General features: G+C 68.9%; 1 protein-coding gene across 1 annotated transcript; it reads left to right on the top strand.

Moving 5' to 3' along the window:
* The first annotated feature begins 919 nt into the window (after window positions 1–919).
* Window positions 920–21977, top strand: VSTM2B (V-set and transmembrane domain containing 2B). The gene is made up of 5 exons (XM_055310946.1): window positions 920–1045; window positions 1285–1469; window positions 2388–2417; window positions 3652–4129; window positions 21295–21977. Exons 1-5 carry the CDS (start codon window positions 964–966, stop codon window positions 21381–21383), a joined length of 864 nt encoding a protein of 287 aa, XP_055166921.1. The 5' UTR covers window positions 920–963; the 3' UTR covers window positions 21384–21977.
* The last annotated feature ends 321 nt before the right edge of the window (window positions 21978–22298 follow it).

The raw sequence follows: 22298 nt of genomic DNA, 5'->3' as shown, positions 1-22298 counted from the left end.
CCGCCCCTGCCGTCACTCACGGCCTCGGCCCGCGGGCCCGCTCTGCGCTCCCCACCCGCACCTGCTCGCCGGGCGCTCGGGCACTGCGGCCCCGGCGCCGCCCCCGCCCCCCACCCCGGCCCGGGACCGAGCGCGGTGCGGCTCCTGGCCCAGAGCGGGGCGGGGGGGGCGGGGGTCTGCGGAGACGGCGCGCGGGGGCAGGGCTGCGCGGGGAGGGGGGGGCTGCGCTCCAGCCGGAGCCGGGTCCCTCCGGGCGCCCCCGCGGGGTGGGGAGGGGGAGGGAAGGGAGGGGCGGGGGAGGGAGGGGAGGGGCGCCCTCCGGGGCGGGGCGGGGAGGGCGGGGGGTGCCGCGTGGAGGCGGCTGGCGCGCAGCCACTGACCGCCCCCTCCCTCCCTCCTCCTCTCCCCTCCCTCCTCCTCTCCCCTCCCTCCTCCCTCCCCTCCCTCCTCCTCCCCTCCCTCCCTCCTCCCTCCTCCCCCCTCCCCTCCCCGCCCCGCCCCCCCGGGCTCCGGCCCGCCCCGCCAGTCCGCTGTGCCCGCGCGCGGGGTCTGCCTCCAGGTGTGCGCGCCGCGGCTGAGCGCCCAGTCGCCCTGCGGACGCGGCGGCGGAGGCACCGGCGGGCGGGGGCGGGGGCGGGGGCGGGGGCGGCGGCAGCTCCCGGCGGGGCATGGGTCCCGGGGCGGCCCGGCCTCCGCGCGGCCCTCCCGGCACAGCCTGAGCCGCGCCCCGCGCCCCGCGCCCCGCGCCCCCCGGACGGCCGGACCCGACCGCCGCCCTCGGGCCCCCGCGCCCCCGCGCCCCCCGCGCCCCCGAGCCCCCGAGCCCCCGGGCGAGCGGCGAGCGCGCGGGGCTGATTGGCGGCGGCCGGGCGGGGCGGGGGCGGGGCGGGGCGGGGGGCGCGGGCATGGCAGGCTCCGAGGCGCCCTAGCCCGAGCGGGGGGAGCCCAGCCGCGCCCCGGGAGATGGAACAGCGGAGCCGGCCCGGCGCCCTCCGACACCTGCCGCCGCTGCTGCTGCACGCGCTGCTGCTCTGCGCGGCCCACGGTGAGCTGGGGACCCGCGGGGGCGCCGGAGGTCGCGGGCGGGGGGGGGGCGAGGGCCCCGCCGGGGTCGCTGCTCTGGCCCCCGCCCCCGCCCCCGCCCCCGCCCCTGCGGCGCCCGCCGGCCGGGCTCCCCCCAACTTTGCCCGCGCCCGGGCCGCCCTGGGGAGGGGGGCGGGGGGCGAGCACGCGGGGGGCCCCCCGGCCCGCACTCGGTCACGCCTCTCTCTTCCCCGCCCCCAGCGACATTTACCGAAGTCCCCCAAGATGTGACAGTCCGGGAGGGAGACGACATCGAGATGCCCTGCGCCTTCCGGGCCAGCGGAGCCACCTCGTACTCGCTGGAGATCCAGTGGTGGTACCTCAAGGAGCCGCCCCGGGAGCTGCTGCACGAGCTGGCGCTCAGCGTGCCCGGCGCCCGGGGCAAGGTAACCCGCAGCGCTCCCCGGGCTCGGCCGCACAGCCGGGGTGACCGGGCGGGCACGGGGGGCGCGCCAAGGAGCAGCCCGTCTCCCACCCTCCCCTTCCCCACCGCACCTTCAAGGGCAGCACGAGTCCTCGCAATCCCGTCCCTTCTCTTTTCCCTTAAAACCTCGGGAACTGCAGCCTCGCCCCTCAGAAGCAGCCCCTCTCCCAGCTGGCCCGCTCCTGCTGGCCGCGGCGGCCCCAGTCCGCTCGGAGCTGGGCCGGGAAGGGAGACCTCTCCGTGGGGCCAGGGCCGGGCCTTCCCTGCCCTCTGCTACTCGGACGTCCCCAGGGCACGGGGCCGAGGAGTTAAGCTCCCTGGGCCGGGATCCAGAGGCCGCCGGAGCACCCCCAGCCCCCACGGGGTGGGAGGGGAGGCCCCCACTGTCTGTCCGCCTCCTAAGCCCGCGTCCCACATACACTCTGACGCGCGCACACACAGGTACCAACCTCTCCCCGGGGTCCCACCCAGAGTTACTGCTCACGTCTCCCTCTGCGTCCTGTCCAGATACACCGGGCCCTCCGTCCAGCTTTCCACGGGGGGTTAGAGACGCACGGCAGGGAATGAGGACGCTCCGGGGCAGGGAGATGAGCCTTTTCCCACCCTGGTGGCAATCCAGCCTGCTCTCTTGCCGGCAGGTGTGCCGGGGCGGCCCCTCCTCGGCCAGGCACCGCGCTAGTCCAAGCCCTGCTTCCTTCCTTCCGGGTAAAACTCCAGGAAATCCTCGCGTCCTCCATGCCGCGCTCCTCAGCCCGGCGCATCCCGAGCCCTGGCGAGCCCCAGTCCGCCCGCATAGAGGCCCCTCGCCGGAGGCGCATCCGAGTTCCCGGAGCCTAAAGGCCGAGAGCCTAATGTGTCTCTCCCCGTTTTTGCATTTTAGGTGACAAATAAGGATGCAACTAAAATCAGCGTAAGTGTGGAGCCCAGCGCGGGCCGCGGGAGACCCCTTCTGGCCGCTTCGCGCCCCACACCCTCCTCCCTCCTAGGCCGGGCGCCCGCTCGTAGGGCCGCGCTCGCAGGCTGGCTGCTTGGCGGGTCGGGGCGCCATCTGTCGCCGCGAGCGGAATCGGTTCGCTTTTGTGCAAATCAAGGGTCTTGGGCTTGAGTCTCCTTCCCCCGTGCGGTCCGGTGCTCACCTGTGAAACTCTCCTCGGTCCAGCGGGAGCGCTCAGGCCCCTGCGGTCGCGTCCCGTCCTCTGCGGGCTCATCTCCCAGCGACTAGAGCGCGCTGCCCCCGAGCAGGCGGTGGCCGGTCCGCCAACCCGTGGGCCTCCCCCTGACCCCCACCCCCAGGCAGGCAGCCGCCCGGCGCCCACGAGGCGCCCTCCGCCGCAGCCCTCTCCTCGGCCTGGGTTTTGGGTCCTGGCGCCGGATTCTGTAGGCTGGTGTGGGGAACGCGGTGGGCGGGGGTCGCGGGGCTCGGAACTCCGGGGATTTGCGCCGGGGCTCTCCCAGCTGGAGCGTGGAAGTGACCGCCGGGCCTCAGTTCGGAGGGGAGGGCTCCGAAGCGGGTGCTTGTCCGCGTGTCCTCCAGGCCGCCGCGGAGGCGCCTTGCAAGGCGGGGGGCCCCTGGGACCCAGCAGCAGCCTCAGCGCCGCCTGCCGCCTCCTCGGGACGGCAGAGGGTTAGCTGCGAAGGGCTGGGGGGCAGGTATTTATTGACGGGTGCTCTGGGGAGTGGGGCGGCCGTCCTTCAGGCACTGCCCGGGAGTAAAGGAGCGAGGGTGCAGATGTGCGGGCTGGGCTGGGGCCCGGGGGGACATGCGGGTCGTAGCCGCAGGAGGTGCTCCAAGCCGCAGGAGGTGCTCCAAGGTGCAGAAGGGAGGGAGGACGGATGGGTCCCAGGTTCCGCAGCTCTGCAAGGCAGAAGCGGGGGGCGGGGGGATGCAGCATGGTGCTTCACTTAAGAGGACTCGGACACGACGAAACGGGTAGGGCCGTCTGGGAACAGTCAGGGCTGGGCGCCCCGTGCCCCTGGGGAGGCACGGAATGAAAGGAAACTGGGTGGCCAAGGGCACACGTGCGTCCGGGAGGTGTTGGAGCGCTGCGCCCGGGGCCCAAGGCCGGGGGGGGGGGGGGGGGGGAGCAGCGGGGCGTGGGGCGCCTGCGCTTCCGGCCTCTGACCCTGCCCCTGCTCTCTTGCAGACCGTGCGTGTCCAGGGCAATGACATCTCGCACCGGCTGCGGCTGTCGGCCGTGCGGCGGCAGGACGAGGGCGTGTACGAATGCCGCGTGTCCGACTACAGCGACGACGACACGCAGGAGCACAAGGCCCAGGCGCTGCTGCGCGTGCTCTCACGCTTCGCGCCGCCCAACATGCAGGCCGCCGAGGCCGTGTCGCACATGCAGAGCAGCGGCCCGCGCCGCCACGTCCCCGCCAGCGCCGCTAACGCCAACACCGTGGGAGCCACCGGCACCGTGGGCCGCGCCACCTCCGACCCCGGCCGCAGCGACAAAAGCCCGCCCCCGGGGAGTCCTCCTGCTGCAGCCTGGAGCCCGGGAGTCCCGGAGGTGGCAGCCGCCTCTGCGGCCCACACAGCCACCACCACCGTCGCGGCCGCGGCATCCTCAGCATCGCCGCCACGGGGCCAGGCGGCCCTTCTGTGCCACTGGCGCGGCTCAGGTAAGGGCAGGTACAGGTGGGGGGCCCTGGAGGGGGGTGGCCTGGCTCGGCCGCGGGTTGCTGGCGCCCCAGGGTGCGCGTGGGCCAGGCCTTCCGCAGCGCGGCCCACTTGCCTCCTGCTGTTTCCGGAGTCGAGAGCTTATGAAGGCGGCCGGGGCGCCCTGTGCCGACCTGGGTGCAGCTGTGCCCGCGGTGTGGGAGCCCTGTCTTGAGCTTGGAGGACCCGCCCGTTTTCTCCCGGAGACGTCAGGGCCCAGAGGGCGGAGGACTAGCGCCCAGGGCGGGAGGAGCTGGCTAGAAGGCGGCGGCGTGCGTCTGCTGGCTGAGGCAGGAACGTGGAGACCTCGCGCAAGGCTGCGGGCGCCGGCCTGGCCGGGAGCCTCTGCTCCCCCCGCTGCGTCCACAGTGGTCCTGGGCCTCTCCGCGGGTGGGGAGAGGATGGAGCCTTGTCCCGGACAGGAGGGCACCCCGAGGCGAGCACCTGCTCTCCTAGGGAGCTGCAGGGGCTGGGGGCGTAGGGGGGCAGGCAAGAGGGGGTCAGAGCGCAGGGAGGGGACCAGGCTGACTGCCAGGCCGGGCCGCTCCGGGCAGGAGGGGCTTTGTGGAGGGAGCCAAGGTCTACTGCGGGGAGGGGCCTCCTCCCAAGGCCTCCCCCACTCCCTCTGCCCACGCGAAGGTGGGCCTCAGACTCAGGCCACCTCCAGCCATCACCTTCTGTGTCTGATTTTAGGCCGGGAACTCCCTTTCTGAGCCTCCTCCCGGTCCCCCACCCTGGCTAGTTTGATGCTTAGTCCCAGAGAGGCCGGCTCTCCTGGCTTTGCAGCACCAGACGGCTGGGCTGTGCGACGTGGGTAACTGTGCCTCGTGCTCCTGCAAGCATAGGCCCCCACCAGCCGTTCAGAGCTCGTCCGGGATGCAGGCTCCCGGGCTCTCCTGTTGAGCGTGAGGCGACGGCCACCCCAGCCTATCTCCCCGGCTGAGTCTGAGGCCTCCCAACAGTCGAGACCCGACCCGTCCGTCCAGTTTCTCGCTCCGTCACAGGGGCCTCGGGGGGCCTCTCTGTGCAGCCTCGTCCCTCTTAGGCTCCGTGCAGCCCCCCACAAGGCGTCCCCCCAGGCTGTGGGAGAAGGTGGGTGAGCTGCGACCGGGGGGGGGGGCGTCTCCCAAACAGCCGCGACCTCCCGCACCTGACTCGGCCTTTTCTCTCCCCGTGTGAGTGTGTGAGTGCAAGACAGCACCGGCTGCCGTGACAGATAAACCCTGAAGCGCCAGCGGCTCAGCACAATGCAGATGTATTATTTCTGGGTCACATCTCGTGCTGCTGCTGTTGGGGGGGGGGTGTTGTGTTCCCTGAATTCATTCAGGGACCCAGGCTGACCCACACTCTACCGTCTGCAACAAGTGGCCCCGGAAACAACCCTTCTTGATCCAGTTTCCCGAGGAAACGGGGCCCTGATGCTCTAGGGCGTGCGTTGCGTGCGACGAATTGACCTCTGTCTTGTACGTTTGGTTCTAAGTACGCGTCGTTCTTGGAAACCTGAGAGATGGGCCCCTGGAATCACTCGGGCGGGGGTCCGTCGTCTCAGAGAAAAGGCCTTGTAGGGGACGGCAAGGCAGGCTGTCCAGCAAGAGCCAGGCCCACACGGGGTAAATGTTACTTGCGCGCTCGCCTTTTGGCCAGAGCTGGGTCACGTGGTGCAACACAGATGCAAGGCAGGCGGGAACGGAGCCGACCCCAACCCCAACCCCGCGTCTGGTCTCTCCTTGGTGGAAGGGGAGCGGGAGTCTGCGGGGAGGGAGCGGCCTCTGCCTAGCACAGTCGGGCTCCTGGGCAAGTGCTCGTTGGCTTGTAGAGCCACTGGCTGGACTGCGCTGGGGACACAAACCCGACCGACCGCTCCGTGCCCTGGGCCCCAGCCAGGAAACCCCATCTGGAAGGTGGACGGGAACCTGGGAGGTGGGGTGGGAATCCGGGCCTCGGGGGCGCTCGGAGTGGGGGTGTCCGTGACGTGTTCCCTATCGTCCGTGCGGCCGCCGTGTCCCGCTCTGGCCGGGGGCGGGGGCGGGGGTGGGGCGAGTGGTCGGCCGAGGGAGCCCGCGGTGCCCTTCCAGCGGAGGCCAAGGACGGTCCCGTGAAAAAGACGTTTGAGGGTGAACTTGGGCGCGTTCGCGGAAGATGTTGATGAGACGGAGGCCGCAAGCTCACTCTGCTTGACTGTCCCTCGCCCCCTGGCCGGGACCCTGGCGCCTTGAGCCTGCCAAGGCTCATCTGACCCCTGTGCCTGGACGGCGCCGACCGCCCGACTCTGGGCTGGCCGCAGCGGGGTGCTGGGGTGACTCAGCCCCACCTGGGGCCCGTCCGTGGACAGTGCCCTTTTTGGAAGATCTGGAGGCCCTCGCGGCTGTTGGGCTCTGATGGCACAGAGCCCAGGACCTCCCACACGTGGGCCTTGGGCCCTGGCCAGCCGCGGGGCAGCTCTTCAATGTCCCCGCAGATCGGGGCAGCAGCCAGGCTGGGGCTCCTCCACCCCCCCCCCCGTGGGCTGGCTCGGAGCACAGCAACTGGCTCCCACCCGGTGCCTCCAGGGTGGGGTGCGCTGGCCCCTGAGGCCTCTGTCAGCCCGAAACCTTTGCCAGCTCCGGAACAGGGCAGGAGCCATGTAGACACGTCTCAGAAAGAACCTTGAGTGTCCTTCTAGCTCCCGTTGTTCGAAGGGCCGGAAGGTGGGCAGGACGCCTGCCGCCTCCATCTCCGCGGGAAGGTGTCGGGAGTCGTGGTGCTGCGGGCCCTCTGCGTCCCGCCCTGGGCGTGGAGCCGCGCGTGAGCAGATCCCTCATCCACACACACGCCCACGGTGCCTTGATCCCAAGGAGGGACCCCTGCCGTCCTACAAGCCCCGTGCTGCCCGCCGCCCAGGGCCCCCCGGGTTTGGGGCTGCGGGTGGGACAAAGCCTGAGGTGGTGCTTCGGGCGCCGGCACCGATCCCCCCACCCCGTAGGGCCGTGCCGGGAGCAGCGTGCAGTCCTGAGCCTCCCTGGGGCCCAGAGCCGCCGGGGGGCGTGACACAGTGGCCCTGGAGCCCGCTCAGGGTCCCCGCAGCCCCGAGGGCAGGGGAGCAGCAAGGACCGTCGCCGCTGCTGGTCGGCACGAGCGTCGTCAGCGCTCACCAGGCCGGGTGCTGGCAAGGCAGGCGGCGCTTCCAGGCAGGGCCCCGGGTGTGGGCAGGGCTAGGGCACCAGCCAGGGGTGGGAGCCAGTCCCCAGGGGGGTGGCCGTGGGAGCCTTGAGCGCCCCCCCCACCGCCGGGTGCCCGGGCCTCACTCTCCTGCTGCCCCCAGCTCCCGTCAGTGCCCCTCACTGGCCAGACCCTCCCGAGCGCCTCGGGCAAGGGCACCGGCTGGACGGCGGGGCTGGGGGGCACCAAGCGCTAAGCCAGCGCTCAGAGGGAGCACGGACCCCGGCCCGCCCGGCCCCGGGACACTCCGCTCCGTGCCTGGGGCAAGTGGACACTGTGGCCGCTTCAGAGTGACAGCCCCGGCCCCCCCAGCACGGTCTCTGCGCCCCAAAGAGAGCCGGAGGCGTCCCAGACAATGCTGTGCCCCCCCCCACCGCCCGCTGGTCAGGCAAGCGACCTCGGTGATGCCCGGGCGGGGGGCCGGGGGGCCACTGACCTGGATCCCCGTCCTTCAGCTCCTGCCCAGCCAGCCCCGAAAACCCTTCTTGCGCCCCTTACGCGCCCAGCACGGCCACGTACGTGTTTGCGCCAAAAGTTCGTGTGCACAGACTCATTCAATTCACGTCCCATTTGTCAAGAGACGTTTTGATATTTGTGCTTAAAAATAACACGGGCTGGATTAGCTCAGCAGAGCCAGCGCAGGAGACCGGGCCCCTCCGTAGCCACGTCCTCGTGCATCTGGCTCCTAATTAATCTGAACGCTGACCTATTTTTTTATGAACGCTTTGTTGCTGATTGCCATTTCTAGAGGAAAAAAAAAGAGAGAGAGAGGGAAAAAAAACAAAACAAAACAGAGCATCTTGCACTCAAAGCCTTCTCATCGGGAAGGGCGCCGGCGGGCGCCGCGGTGGAGCCAAGTGCGGCCTCACAAGAACAGTTTGCACCTGAATGGCTTGTGGGTTGGCAGGAGGCCCCCTCTGCGGGGACAGGGACGGGACGGACGGGGCTCAGCTCTGTGGCATGTTACCCTCTAATTAGCCTCAAGGCTCCGGCTCCGGGGAGGCACCCTGGGCCCTGCCGAGAGCCGCCCTGGCGCCCGCGGAGCCCTGGCCCCGTATCTCAGAGACTAACAAGAGGATGACAGCCAAGGCCTGGGCGGGCCGGCCTCAGGGAGCCTCGGAGGGGAGCATCCTTGGGTGTCGCCACGGCGACTGCAAACCATGGCCGGAGGGGGCAGTGGACAAGGTGCAGGCGCTCACTCCCCATCTGGGGCCCCGTGGACGACGAAGCTGGTGGAAATGGTGCCCGTGTGGCCTGAGAGAAGCTCCGCGGGGCTGGGAACGCGTCCAGCGGGGCCAGCGGGGCCAGGTGACAGTCCCCTGGCGTTCCCACCGCCCCGGACCTGCGAAGACCCCAACCATTGCCTCCCCTAAGCAGCCCCATGCAGGGATTGTAATGCAAGAGAAGCTAAATCTGGCAACATGTGTCCCGGGGAGCAGAGGGCGAGGCCCCCTGAGCATCCCCGAAAGAGAAAGTTGAGGGATTTCATAGGGAAAACGGCTGAGCCTCAGCGCGGGGGGGGGGGATGCCCGCATCTTCTCCGGCGGCCGCCACCACACGTGAGTACTGGCCGCGGGGCCCGCCGTCCCTCGTCGGCCAGGGCGTGGTGGCCGTGAGCGGGACCCGCGGACCCCGCTCTGCAGCGTCTCCACCACGGGCTGCGTCGGCGGGAGTCCCCAGAGGGGTAGCCCTAATCCAGCGGATGCAATCCGAGGAGGCCTCCTGGAGGCAGTGTGCAGCTGCTGACGACGATGGGAAGAGGCACCCGGGGCTTTGTCCTCCTGCTCTGGGGTCGGTCCTGGGCCAGCTGCTGGGAGCCCCGGCCCATCCTGTGCCCTCGGGGAAGTCACAGCACAGGGACCGACCTTCGCCACCACTGGGTGGTTAGCCGGCGGGCTCTGTGGCCACTCTCTCCCCACAAGGGACAAAGTTAGGGACAGATCAGCCCCCCTGCGGGTTGCAATGACGACAGTTTACTGAGCACGGCTTCTGTCGCCCGCCTTGCTGCCCAGCCTCTGTCCATCACACAGCCGGCCCCGGCCCCGGCCCCGACCCCGACCCCAGCCGGGCGGCAGCTCCCGCGGGGAGAGGAGAACCAGCCTTTCCAAACGTCACCGGGAGCCGAGCCCACCGACGAGCTTCTCGCTAAAGGCGCCGGGCGCACGCTTCTAAGGCTCCGGATGTGAAGGATTCCCCGAGCATCGGTGGGGATAAATGAGGTCAAGTGCTTCTGTAACACGACGCTGATGGGCCGTGCCCACGTGGACCGGGCCAGGCCCGCTGCGGCCTGAGCCCCTGAGCTTCCCGGAGACGCCGCCCGGCCCGACACGTCTGTGCGGCACCGGAGGGGGAGCAACACGGTGCTGTCCTTTGTCGCTCGGGCTTCGCTGACGGTCACAGGCTCGTCCCGGGAGCTCGCCCCCGGGGCCTGGGAAGCTGCCCTCTGTCTGGCGGAAGGGCAGGGGAGGGCGCCGGCTGGCCGACGGCCCGGCCCCTGTACCCGCTGGTCCCCTCCTGCTCCTCCAAGGCTGACAAACTTCCCTCCCGGGGGGCGTTGAGAGGCACCGGACCAGCTCGGGCTCCTCGGGCCGCAGTGTGGCTGCTACTGCGCAGCGCACCATGCAGGTATCGGAACGAGGGGCTGGGCTGTCACATGAGCCCTGTGCGCCCCGCAACGGGACCCGCGGGCAGTTCCCGGCTGCCGTGTCGTGCGTCACCACTCCCTGGACCGAAGTATCAAAGCTGCTGTGACTGGCTCCGGGGGGCCCCGGTCTGCACGATGCAGGGCCCAGGTAGAGATTCCGGAAGCCTGTGCCCCCCCTGCCATCCGCACCCTGGCCACCCCTGCGGGCTCTGCTCCGTCCAGCTCAGGAGGGACCGCCCTGCCGGAAGGGCTGCCACTTGGGGAGGGACGCCCGAGGGCTGTGGAGGCCGAGTACGCACAGGGCGCTGCCTGGGTGCTCCCAGCTGGACGCCCGGCGTGCGCCAAGGACGAGCCTGGGGGACGTGGGCTGGCCCGTTCCCCCGGGAGCTGCCCCCTGCGGTGGGAGAGACAAAGCGCTGACCCCAAAGAGGCCGAGGGCGAGTCGGGAGGACGTCTTCCTCGCCGCCTCCGTCCTGGCACTTCCAGTGCTCCTCACTGTTCAGCCTGCCCGGTGAGGGCCCCGCTCGGCCCCGGCCTCCACGACGGCGCAGCACGTGCCCTCCTAACCCTGGCGACTACCGTGCTTCCCGTCTTCCACGGGAGTCCAGCTGCTTGGATTCGAGTCCTGAGCCCTGCACCCCGACGTCCACGTGTGCCGTCGTGCAGGTGGTGCCCGTCCCATGGAGGATCCACGGGCAGAGCGGAGCTCGGGGCCTGGCACCGACACAGTGCTGCTTAGATGTTGCCTCTCGTCCCCATCTTGGGCGAATGCCGTTGACCGTCCGGGGTTCCGTGGCCTGTGACCTGAGGCCTCGCTCCGGGACATTTCTCCCGCTGCCCATGCCGGGAGCACCACGGAGCGTGATAGAAGGGAGCCCCGAGCTGCAGAACAGAAAGCGCCTTCAGATTGCAAACGGCTCGGCTGGCTGCTAGTTTTGTCCCTTTTCTCCCCGTGCACTTTCTCGGGGGGTGGGGGGAGGAATTGGGGGGATGCATCGTCCTCGTCCTGGCCCGGCTGCGGCTGTTTTCAGTGAGCTAGGGGCTCCTTGCTGAGCAGGGACAAGCCCCTCCTGGTTTCTCACGCCCACCACGTCCGTGCACCTGCTACAGGCCGCGCTGCGCACCCGCAATACGCCTGCATCCCTCGCTGTGGTGCAGGCCGCGTGGGCAGGGAGGCCAGGGCGATGGGAGGAGGCGCCCGTTTGTGGCCGCAAAGCCAAGGGCTGAGGACAGCCTGGGGGTCGTAGCACTAGGCAGGGGCCCCTCCACGGGAGAAGGGAGCAGAAGGAAGCACCTGCTCCCGAGCAGGCCGGGGCCCAGGAGGAGGTGCCCCGGGTCCCCCTCGAGGTAGAACCGCCCCGGGCCTGGCCTCCCCTGGCTCTTCCACGCGAACGCCCGCGGCTGCCTTTCATGCTCACGCTCCTCCCCCCAGATGCCTGCTGACCAGGGTGCTGCGTGGTGCTCGGGTCAGTGGCCGCCGCGGGGAGGTGCCGGGAGCCTGAGCAGGCTGCTTGCAGGGCCACAAGGCCGGGTCCCTCGTGCCAGCCACACCCTCCCGTGGGAGGCCGCCCCCACCCAGCACAGGAGCCCAGGCAGGCCCACCCCGAAGAGGCCCACCCGCTCTTAGTAGCTGTCGCCAAAGACAGGGAGCCCCGCGCTGGGCCGATCCCCGGCCCCTGCCCATCAGCTCCTCTCAGGGGGGAGTCAGTTTTCCTTGAGCCAGGAAACCCCAGCTGCGGCGTGCGTCTCCTTATAGCAACTTTTATTGCAGTTGATTCTCACACAAATGCCACTTGGCACAGATAAAGCATCTTTAATAGATGCAAAGGAGGGAGAGCTGACATCATGTCGTGGCTCAGTCTGAGCGGGGGCTGTGGGCCAGCTAGGTCTGCTGTGGCCAGAGCCAAGGAGCCCGGGGCTGCCCGGAGCATCGGGTAGGCCCACGCCGTCTCGGGGAGGAGCTCACAGTCTCGCCATGGCAGTCAGATGAGCAAGAAGTCCTCTGAGAATGAGTTCAGGGCCCAGTGGAGATTACTTCCCTACATGAGAGACTCGTGGGCTATGGGAGCTAGGAATAGGGGGGCCTGACCCGGTCAGGAAAAGGTCCCTGAGGGAATGACACCTGAGCCACAACCTGAAAGATGGCTAAGAGCAAAGACAGACGATAAAGAGAGCGGGAAGGCCTTCCAGGAAGGAGGGACGGCATGTGCAAAGATCCTGTGGCAGGAGAGAACAGAGGAGAGCAGAGGCATGACCAAACGTTACTATGGTTGGGGCAGCAGGCAAGAAAGGGCACAGAGGGAAATTGAGGTAAAGGGTAGCTCAAGCTCTGACTCGATAAGGCCTGTGAGAGAGTCGGGAGCTTGGGCGTTGTCCCAAGGGCAACAGCATGGGAGCGTGGGGAGCAGATGGGCGGAGGGAGGATGAGCCGAGGTGAGGGTGGATATAAGGACGGAGGTGAATGGGCGGGTGGCGGGGGAGAGAAGGAAGGGTGAGTGGATGGGTGGGTGGGGCAGGAGGGGGAGGCGGGTGCTCGTGGACTCCAGTGGGTTGAGGATGAGGAGGCTGACCTGCCCCCGTGCCCAGGGCGCCCCCCCTGCAGCTGCCCCCCCGACCCCGCAGGCCCATCGTCCCTCCCCGGCCAGAGGCCCTGGGTGGCCCCCGGCTCGGCCTGGTGGCCCACAGTGCCCGCCCGCCCTTGCTTCTGCTCAGGCCCAGGCCCCAGTGAGAGTGGGCGAGCAGTGGCCCCGCCGCTCCCGCCGCCCCGACGCTCAGCATCTCCGGGGCTCGGCCGCCAGGCGCGGGTGGAGGCCCGCGGGGGGTCCTCCGGCTGCTGGACGCGGGCGCCCCGGCGAATGCGGCCCGACCGAGGCCCGGTGGCTCCGTCCAGGTAGAAGGTAACGGGGACACAGTGTCCGAGCGTCTCGGAATCCCCATCTGCACGTGGGCAGGTCACGGCCGTATTCGCGTCGGAGACCGGGTAGCAGCGGGCACGCGGGGCGGTGATTCCCTCGGCGTCCTAGGCCACGGCGCCGTATGTCAGCGCGTGACACGTCGTGGGCCGCGCCCCTGCGCTGACTTTAAGGAGCTCGCGCCGCAGACTTTTCAGAGCCCCCTCCCTGGGCAGCTGACGCGTGTGAACCTTTTCGGTCAAATTGTGTTTCTAAGGAAAAGGCTTCAGCGCGAAGCAGGAAAGAAGGATCCGGGCCCGGGCGAGCGGCCGTGTCCTGGCGGGGCCGGCCCGGGAGCTGCCGCCCTCGTCCTCCCCACGGCCAGGTGCGCTCCGCCGGGCGTGGCGGGGAGGCCGAGGCCCGGAAGCCCCCGTGCAGCCTCCGCGCAGCAGGCGTCGGGTGCCCAGCGGGACCTGGGCGGGCTCCGGATCAAGGGCAGGAGGGCTGCAGAGGGGACACGTGGGACTCAATGGGACCAGGGTGCCCCCCAAGGGAGGGCGGGGTCCACTCATTTGAGGCCCGGAGAGGTCGTCCGTTGCCCCCATCAGCTTTAGAAGCGGGTTCTCCTGCTTTAGAAGATCTAAAAGCTACTGGTATCGCCCAAATACCTCCATGACGTCACACGAAGACGTACCAGTTACGTGGAGGATGCAAGCGTCTGTTTCTCGTATGAACCTGACGCCGCCTCGTGAGGGAGGCATTTCAGGCGGCCCACGCCGCTGCACGTGACCGTAGTGGAAGCAAACACGCCTTTACGGCGGGCCTCAGAACGGAGAGGAGATGGACGTGAAACGGTGACGTCAGCCGAGGAGCAGGTGGGCGAAGGGCCGCGCTCGGCGTCGGGCGGCTGGAAGGTCAGATGGGTGACGGCGAGGGGCCTCGGGCACCGGCTTGTGCTTGAGGATGAACAATGAGATTGCAAATGTGAAGCGTCCGCTGGGGGTCTGGTGCACCCCGGAGGCGCGGGCTGAGAGGCACTTCCGTTCGTTCACCCCGCCAGTGCTTTATGAGCATCGCAGGGGGTGCGGGTGGGGGGAGCCGGGAGGCCGGAGTCGAAGGGTCACCCCCGCGGCCACCCAAGTGCAGCTGGGGAGAACCGGAACGGAGGGTGCGGGCAGCGTCCAGGCAGAGCCGGGGGCCCTGAGCGCGGAGGGCCCGTCGGGGGACGGCAGGCACGGCTGGCGAGGCCGGGAGGCACCTGCAGGTGCCAGGAGGTCTGGGAGGGGCCCCGCAGGTTAGAGCAGACGGAGCCCTGGGGGGCTGGGGGCTGGGGCGTGGCTTGCGAGGTCCTGCAGGGGCCCGGGGGTGGGGGGGTGCTCTGCTGTGCACCCTCGGGGCCCCGGAAGGGCCGCGTCTAGCACAGGAGGCGTGGGACGCCCGGTTCACTGAGTTTCAGGCAAACGAGTGAAGGCGTCCGAGTGTCAGTACGTCCCGCGCGGTCTTTGGGACATACACGGGCTTAACGTCATCGTCGTTTCCCTGACATTCGAGCTGAACTGGGGCCCTGTCGCCCCCGGCCGCCCTCGGCCTCGAGCACGCGCGGCGCGTCTCCGATCCCCGTGTCCCCAGACGACACACAACAGCCCCTGGCACCGTGCCGAAGGGCGTGCTGAATGGGCCTCGGCTGCACCTCCGCCTGCCCTCCCGCCTCCCCGCCCGTCCTCGGGCCGACCGCGCCCACCTCCAGCAGCTCGGGGGCTGGGTCCTCCGCTGCCTGGACCCGAGGCCGCCCCCGGGCAGCCTGTGTTCGGACCGGGCCCGGGCGGCAGGCGGCAGGGCAGTCGGCAGGCCCCGGGCACCCAGGGTGCCCTCCTGCACCCTCCTGCGCCTCGGCCTCCACGCCCAGCCTTCCTCCTGAAGGTCTCGCCTTCCTTTAAAGCCCAAGGCTCGGGTGGTGCCTAGCTTTTGCCCTGGTTACCAGCCCCCGTTAATTTTATGGCAGAAATTAATTCTGCCGGTTCTGTTGGTGCCCGGTGACTCCGCGTGGACTCCCGGAGGGAGGCTTTAGTTAAAACGCCAATGAGAGCAGCAGCCTCCTTGCACGGTGGCACCTGCCCCCTCGGGGGAGGCCCGTGCAGCATCCCGGGGGGCGGGGGCAGAGGGTGGCCCTGGGCGCCCCGGGAGTGCCCGGCAGGGTCCCAGGCAGGGTCAAGGCCCGGCCCCCTGGAGGCTGCCGCCCAGCTGCCGACTCAGGTGCCACCGAGGGCCAGGCTGGGTGGTGGAGGCGAGTGAGGCCGGCTGAGCCAAGGGCGCCCCACCTGCTGGAGGGGGCCACATAACTGGGGTCCCTTGGGGGCCAGGAGGGATCAGCAGGCGGCAGGAGCGGCGGCCACGGGGCTATGGCTTGCGGGGAGCGTGCCCAGGCGGCTGGGACCGGGCCTGGCTGGCTGTGCTCGCCCAAGTCCGGGCTTTCACGGAAGCGCCTCCCGAGTGTTCCGTGTTAGAGGATAGTTTATGATGGTAAAATCCGTGTGCACCCAGCCAGAGCCCTCTGAGACCTGAACCCCTCATCCTGCCCATGGCCGGGCTCTGTGGGAGCCCCCCCACCACCGGGGGCAGGGCTGGGGAAGGGGGCATGGGAGCGGGCGAGCCCAGCCCCCAGGAGTGCCCCCACCCTGCCCTCACTCTGGGCCAGCACCCCCGGATCATCGGCGTCTCGGTCGTGGCCGGTGTGACCCCGCGTCCCTGCCCAACGGCAGCTGCTCGCACCCTGGCCGCTCGCCATCGGCTGGGGTGCCACGGGCCCAGGGTGCGCTGGGGCCTAGGCCGCAGGTGGGGACACAAGTGGGGGCCAGGCCAGCCCGGCTGCCCCACCACACGGCGTCTGTCCCCTGGCTAAGGGGAGGTCGGAGGCCAGCCCGCCACGACCTGCCACGACCTGCCACACACAAGCTGCTGCCTCTTGGGGGCCAGGCCCCCTGGCAGGGGAGGCAGAGCCGACGGGGAGAGGCCCAGCTCTGCACATCAGCCCTGAAGGCCTCGTCCCCGGCACCAGCTTGGCTCCCACTTTTCTAGCCCAGAAGCCCGTGTGTCAGCAGGGGGTCACGACAGCAAAAAAGGCAGGACAGACTCATGCGGCTGTGCTCTGGGTGACGGAGGGAGGGGACCGTCCTCAGGACCCGCATCGCAGCCCTGACGTCGGGACACCAGGCCTAGCGGCAGCTCGGCTCTATCCACAGAGACTGGGCTCACTCTCTGGCACCTGTGCTCAGTGAATAGACTAGTGGGACTCGGGGGCCGGGCCCTGCGCCGTCAGCCCTCAGAGTGACCCCCCCCCCCTTGGCCCAGGCCCCGAGAGCCAGAACCTGCCTGTTCCCTGTTGCATGACGAGTCAGGCTCCACACGTAGCTGAATTTTATTTGCTCTTTGCAAACCTGAATTAAATTTTAGGTTTTAATCTATAGCAGAAGACAAAAAGTGTCCGGGCAGCACGGGCTGCGGGGGCATCGTTGGCCAAGCCTGACCCAGGGCAGCTCCGCCGCTGCAGCAGCCAGGCCACCGGGGGCCCACACTCCCTCCGCCCGCGGCCAGCACGGCGGGTGCTACGGACCCCGCCAGGCCGCGGAGCTGTCTGTGCCCCCGGCACAGCTGCTGCTTCCTGGCGCCTGCAGTGGGGGGCGGCCTCCAGGTGCTGCTGCGCCCGTGGGAGTCGGGGACTCCCCGGGGGTGACCTGCTGGATCCCCCGCAGACATGCGCCCACCAGGAACCTGACTCAGGGTCGCAGCCTCCAGAGAGCGTGGACGCGGCCACCATCCCAGAGGGTGACCCAAGCTAAACCTCCTCCTCCGCTTCGATCGTGAGGCCTCCGTCGGCCCCAGAGATTCCAGGTTGTTTCGGACACGCGGCCTTCGGCGTTGTGCGTGGAGTGTCAGTGGGAACGAGGGCCTTCCGGCCGCGCCCCGGGCACTGGGTGCCCACCGTGCCCTCTGGGAGCCGCTCAAGCGGCTCCAGCGGGTGTCTCCCCTTGCTCACCGCCTCGGTGCTCAAAGCTATTATTCGCGGAGCAAGAGCAGCTTTCGTTTCTTCCCGAATGATTAGCAGAGCGGTGAGACTCGACCGTGACAGGCCGAATCAGCCTCTACTTCGTCAGACGGCCTCCCTCCCTCGGGCTTTCCCGCCTGGTTCTCAGCAGCCCGACTTGCCAGCTTAATCACGACGCATGAGCCGCTGCAGGTGCCAGCGCCGTTCCTGCCACCGTCGGGAGGGGAGGACGTGGGCACAGGGACCGTTAGCACCCAGGCCCGGAGGTCCAACCTCTGCTGAGCCCACGCCCCCACCCCCCAGCCCTGAGCTGGAGGGTTGGGTGACCCCGGAGCAGGGGGGCAGGCCTGCTGCTCCAGTTACTCAGCGAGGCCCCCCACCAAGCCCTGGAGGGACAGGTGACCCGGGAGCAGGGGGGCAGACCCGCTGCTGCAGTTACTCAGCACGGACAGGGCCTAGGGTGGTAGCCCCTAGGGGCCCAGCAGCCACAGGCTCAACAGGTCCCTCCGAGGAGCCGGCCCTGGGGGAGGGGACCCTGAGCTGCCAGACCCCTGGGCCCCTTCCGGCGTCAAGGCCCCTTCCTGCAGGGCCACCTGAAGTCAGTCTTGCCTGCGGTGACCTGGTTCGCCTGGAAGCCAAGGGTGCATCTGGATATCCAGGGAGAGATTGGCCAGAGGTCCCCACACCCGGGTCCTTCTCCCACCGAGGGCCCAGCGATGTCTGTCTGTCTTGTAAGACATGGTTGGGGAGGGGCGCCTGGGGGGCTCAGTCGGTGAAGCGTCTGCCCTTGGCTCAGGTCGCGACCTCGGGGTCCTGGGATCGAGCCCCACGTCGGGCTTCCTGCTCAGCGGGGCATCTGCTTCTTCCTCTCCCTGTGACCTCCACCTGCTTGTGCGCTCCCTCCCTCTCGGATAAATAAATTAAATCTTTAAAAAAAAAAAAAAGAAAGAAAAGAAAAACGGTTGGGGAGATTACTTTCCCCACCTTTTCTATCTTGGAAAATTTTCTCCCTGAGAGGACGACAACGCCCCACGCTGCCCTCCAGCACTTCTCAGAAAAGTCGCCTTGTTACCGTTTTCAGTAACGTCTGTCCGCAAAGCCACTGACTCCGTGGGAGGCACTGTCGTTTCCGTGATTGGGCAGCAGGGACTCCAACTCGGTGGCTTTGCTGTGATATGGGAAGCTTTCCTTCAGCTCACGATCCCGCCCGTCGGGTGGGCAGCCCGTCACCTGTGTCGTCTGGGCTCACGCGTGCCGCTGGGGCAAGGGGAGGAGGTGTGGGCGCCTGGGTCGCAGGGGTGAGGGGAGGAGGTGTGGGCGCCTGGGTCGCAGGGGTGAGGGGAGGAGGTGTGGGCGCCTGGGTCGCAGGGGTGAGGGGAGGAGGTGTGGGCGCCTGGGTCGCAGGGGTGAGGGGAGGAGGTGTGGGCGCCGGGGTCGCAGGGGTGAGGGGAGGAGGTGTGGGCGCCGGGGTCGCAGGGGTGAGGGGAGGAGGTGTGGGCGCCTGGGTCGCAGGGGTGAGGGGAGGAGGTGTGGGCGCCTGGGTCGCAGGGGTGAGGGGAGGAGGTGTGGGCGCCTGGGTCGCAGGGGTGAGGGGAGGAGGTGTGGGCGCCTGGGTCGCAGGGGTGAGGGGAGGAGGTGTGGGCGCCAGGGCCGTAGGGGCGAGGGGAGGAGGTGTGGGCGCCTGGGTTGCAGGGGTGAGGGGAGGAGGTGTGGGCGCCAGGGCCGTAGGGGCGAGGGGAGGAGGTGTGGGCGCCTGGGTCGCAGGGGCGAGGGGAGGAGGTGTGGGCGCCTGGGTCGCAGGGGTGAGGGGAGGAGGTGTGGGCGCCTGGGTCGCAGGGGTGAGGGGAGGAGGTGTGGGCGCCTGGGTCGCAGGGGTGAGGGGAGGAGGTGTGGGCGCCTGGGTCGCAGGGGTGAGGGGAGGAGGTGTGGGCGCCTGGGTCGCAGGGGTGAGGGGAGGAGGTGTGGGCGCCAGGGCCGTAGGGGCAAGGGGAGGAGGTGTGGGCGCCAGGGCCGTAGGGGTGAGGGGAGGAGGTGTGGGCACTGGGGTCGCAGGGGTGAGGGGAGGAGGTGTGGGCACTGGGGTCGCAGGGGTGAGGGGAGGAGGTGTGGGCGCCTGGGTCGCAGGGGTGAGGGGAGGAGGTGTGGGCGCCTGGGTCGCAGTGGTGAGGGGAGGAGGAGTGGGCGCCTGGGTCGCAGGGGCGAGGGGAGGAGGTGTGGGTGCCTGGGTTGCAGGGGCGAGGGGAGGAGGTGTGGGCGCCTGGGTCGCAGGGGCGAGGGGAGGAGGAGTGGGCGCCTGGGTCGCAGGGGTGAGGGGAGGAGGTGGTGGCCATCGTGGCCGTCTCCCACTGTGGTCGGGCCTCACCGGGCCCCCGCGCTGATGACCCGCCCCCGGCGCGTGCTCCCCGCAGGGGGTGTGCAGGGCGGGCGCCCCACAGAGGTCAAGGTGCTGCCTGGGGTCACGGCGCTGGCCGGGGCGCCTCCGTCCCGGTGCCCGCCCTCCGCCCCTCTCTGGGAGGCTGGGCGTGGGGAGATGAGGTGCCACCGGGAGCCAAGCCTGGCTGTGCCCCCGAGATGCCGTCGGCAGAGACGCCAGGCACCTGCCCCCAGGTGTGGCCCTGGCGCCACCGTGTGCCCGGGTAGCACCCGCTGCTCACCCCGGGCCCAGCACGGCGCGGCGGGGGTGGCTCTAACCCAGGGCCTCTACGGAGTCTCGTCCGATCTTACAACCCTGCGTGACGCCGGGCAAGGCCGGCAGCAGTACGCGGAGGCCAGCTGAGATTCCCCTGCCCGTCCCGTGCCCGCGGGTCCCCGGCTCGGTCACCTGGCCCGGATCACAGGGCCCGCGGCGCTGCTCGGCACCTGCTCTCCTGCGCCTCCCGCGCTGTCCCTGTGCCACACGAGGGTCAGGGTCAGACCTGAGCCAGGAGGCCTGGAGGCCCATCCGGCCACGCGAGCCCTGGGTGCCCGGGGGCAGCGCTGACCCAGCCACACCCCCGTTCCCTGCACCCGAGTCCAGGCACCCGGCCACACAGCGGCGTCCACCTTCGTCCCTTGTGATGCGTGACTGGAAAAGCAGCAAAGGGGGACCCGGGCCCTTGGACTGACATCACCCCGTGGTCCTCCTCAGGGATGCAAGAGGCACATCCGGGCCGCAGGGGGGCCAGGAGGGCTGTGGGTGCGGGATCAGTGGCTGAGAGGGAGGCGCACGCCTCCTGGTGCTTCCCTGCATCTCAGTGAGCTCGAGAGCGCTGCCTCGGGATTCGGGGTTCAGGGGGCGGGAGGGGGGGCAGACCGCAGCGCCGCCGCCCACCCCCTTCCCGCTCAGACACCTGAGTGCAGCCCGCGCTTCCCAGAACCCGCAGGTGAAATCCGGAGTCTGCGGCAGGAGCGGCCCCTGGATCCTTATCCGAGTCCCTTGCACAGAGGGACCCTGGGGCCCAGGACACTCTGCTGCCGGAGCCTGAGGGGCTCGGGGTCGGGGGAAACCCCTTGCACACATGACTGGGAGCCACGGGGAGGTCGTGGGCTCGGGCCCAGCCTGTCGGGCGGCTGTGTAGGGGCGGCCACAGCAGGAGTCCCATCCGCGAGGCTCGGGGGACGGCGTCCTGCGTGTCTCCCCCGGGCCGGGAGCCGCGGCCCAGCTGCCCCAGTGAAGGGAGGGGAGAGGCCTCCGCGTGGTGCGGGTGGGCAGGGCGGGCCAGAAGCTGCGTTCGCGCGTGCAGCCCGGCCCCGAGCGCGCTGCGGTCACTTCCCTGGAGCTGGGGCGCTGCGTCCCCCGCCGGCTCCTCTCGGGACCCCGGAGCACCTGCTTCCCGGGTGAGGCCTGGGGCTTCCGCAGGTTACACCGCAGGCCTGCTGACCGGCCGCCCAGGGAGGGCACCGCTGGGGGTGACCCTCCATCCTCCAGGACCTGACCCCTCGCCTCCCCGAGCCAGAGATCTCTGAGCGCCCCACCTTGACCCCGAGGCCCCGCCGACAGCCCACGGGAGGAAGGCTCCGGCACACAGGATGCCCAAGACGGCACTTGTGAGGTTGCGGCCGGGGTTGGAGGGCTTCAGTCGTGCGCAAGGACGGAGGCTCCCCGGAGGAGGGGGATCTGGGCCGCCAGTGCCCGGCCACGTTCCAGCACACGCCGAGGGGAGCGTTGGGGGAGGAAGCGCGTCGTCTTGTCATTTCGCTCAAGTAACTTGGGCTCGAGGACCGCAATCCCGCGCAGGCCAGGCCGCCTCGCCTCTGACCGCGGCCCCCCTACAAGCGCGTCGCAGGGCGCCCAGCGGCTTCTCCCCGCGGCTCATGGCCCCGCGGGGCTCGTGGATCCGGTGTTAACGGCGCCCGTTGTCTCGTCCCCTGCAGGCACGGGCCCCAGCTCCGCCACAGACCCCCTGCTGTCCCTGCTCCTGGTAGCTCTGCACAAGCTCCTGCGCCTGCTGCTGGGGCACTGACGGGCACGGCCCCGCCCACGCCCGCGACGGGCCGCCGCCTCGGACGCCGCCGGGAGCCTGGGGGAAGCATGACAAGGTCCACGAGGACAGTTACCCAGTCACATTTTGGGGGAGGTCACACACACGTACAACACCTAGAATCACGCATCTAGTTCCCAAATAAGATGGAATTTGGACCATGCGGCCTGCATGGGGACCAGTGATTTCTCTACTTCAATGTATTTTTTCTTTCCTAAACTTTTTTCCTCCAGGTCTTCATTTTGCACGAACTGTTGAGCAGTTATCTTTAGGATACTATGTAAAAAAAAAAAAAAATATGTTGGGTCAAAGGCCTTTCTGACAAAGCAGAACTATTTTTAGTAGATTATTTGTGTTTAGGATTTTTTTTTTTATTTACTCTTTTCCTTTGGGGGCTTTTCCTTTTTTTTTTTTATTAAAGTAAGTTATTTCTTTTGAGATGTTTTGATTTTAAAAAAAAAAGAAAAAAAGAGATACATCTTATCATAATTAAAATCCACTGTCAATAATATTTATTTTTAAATAAAGATTGGAAACAAGGTCAGACACTTGTTTATAAACCGTATTGTATACCTGCTGGATAACAGTTGAATAAAAAACGACTTTGAAGTAACGCTTCTGCGGGCATGTATGGATGGCCAGCCCGGGAGCCTGGCGAGGGCCGCCGTGCCCGCTGTGCGACGCCGCAGGGAGCCGTTCCCCGGCCTCCTCGAGCGCAGGGCGCCCCACGGGCGGGAGCAAGAGGAGCCGCCAGCCCGGGTTGGGGAGGAGAGAAGGGCTCTGGGAGGAGGTGGGACCTAAAGTCACGAGCGCTGCCCCTTTTCTCGGGGTAACTGTGCCGTGCATTTGCCCCCTTGGGGTCACAGTCGTGCATCTGGGTATTTACTGCTCCTGGGT

The sequence above is a fragment of the Nyctereutes procyonoides genome, unplaced genomic scaffold (assembly GCF_905146905.1).
Source record: "Nyctereutes procyonoides isolate TBG_1078 unplaced genomic scaffold, NYPRO_anot_genome, whole genome shotgun sequence".
Lineage (NCBI taxonomy): Eukaryota > Metazoa > Chordata > Mammalia > Carnivora > Canidae > Nyctereutes > Nyctereutes procyonoides.
Note: the sequence above shows the minus strand (reverse complement) of the source record. Positions and strands in the feature narration are given on the sequence as shown.

Excerpts from the sequence above, each read along its gene's own strand:
- VSTM2B (XM_055310946.1), top strand. The coding sequence starts at position 964 with ATGGAACAGCGGAGCCGGCCCGGCGCCCTCCGACACCTGCCGCCGCTG. Across the intron at positions 1,470-2,387 it reads TGCCCGGCGCCCGGGGCAAG|GTGACAAATAAGGATGCAAC; the intron begins GTAACCCGCAGC and ends TTTGCATTTTAG. Across the intron at positions 4,130-21,294 it reads GTGCCACTGGCGCGGCTCAG|GCACGGGCCCCAGCTCCGCC; the intron begins GTAAGGGCAGGT and ends CGTCCCCTGCAG.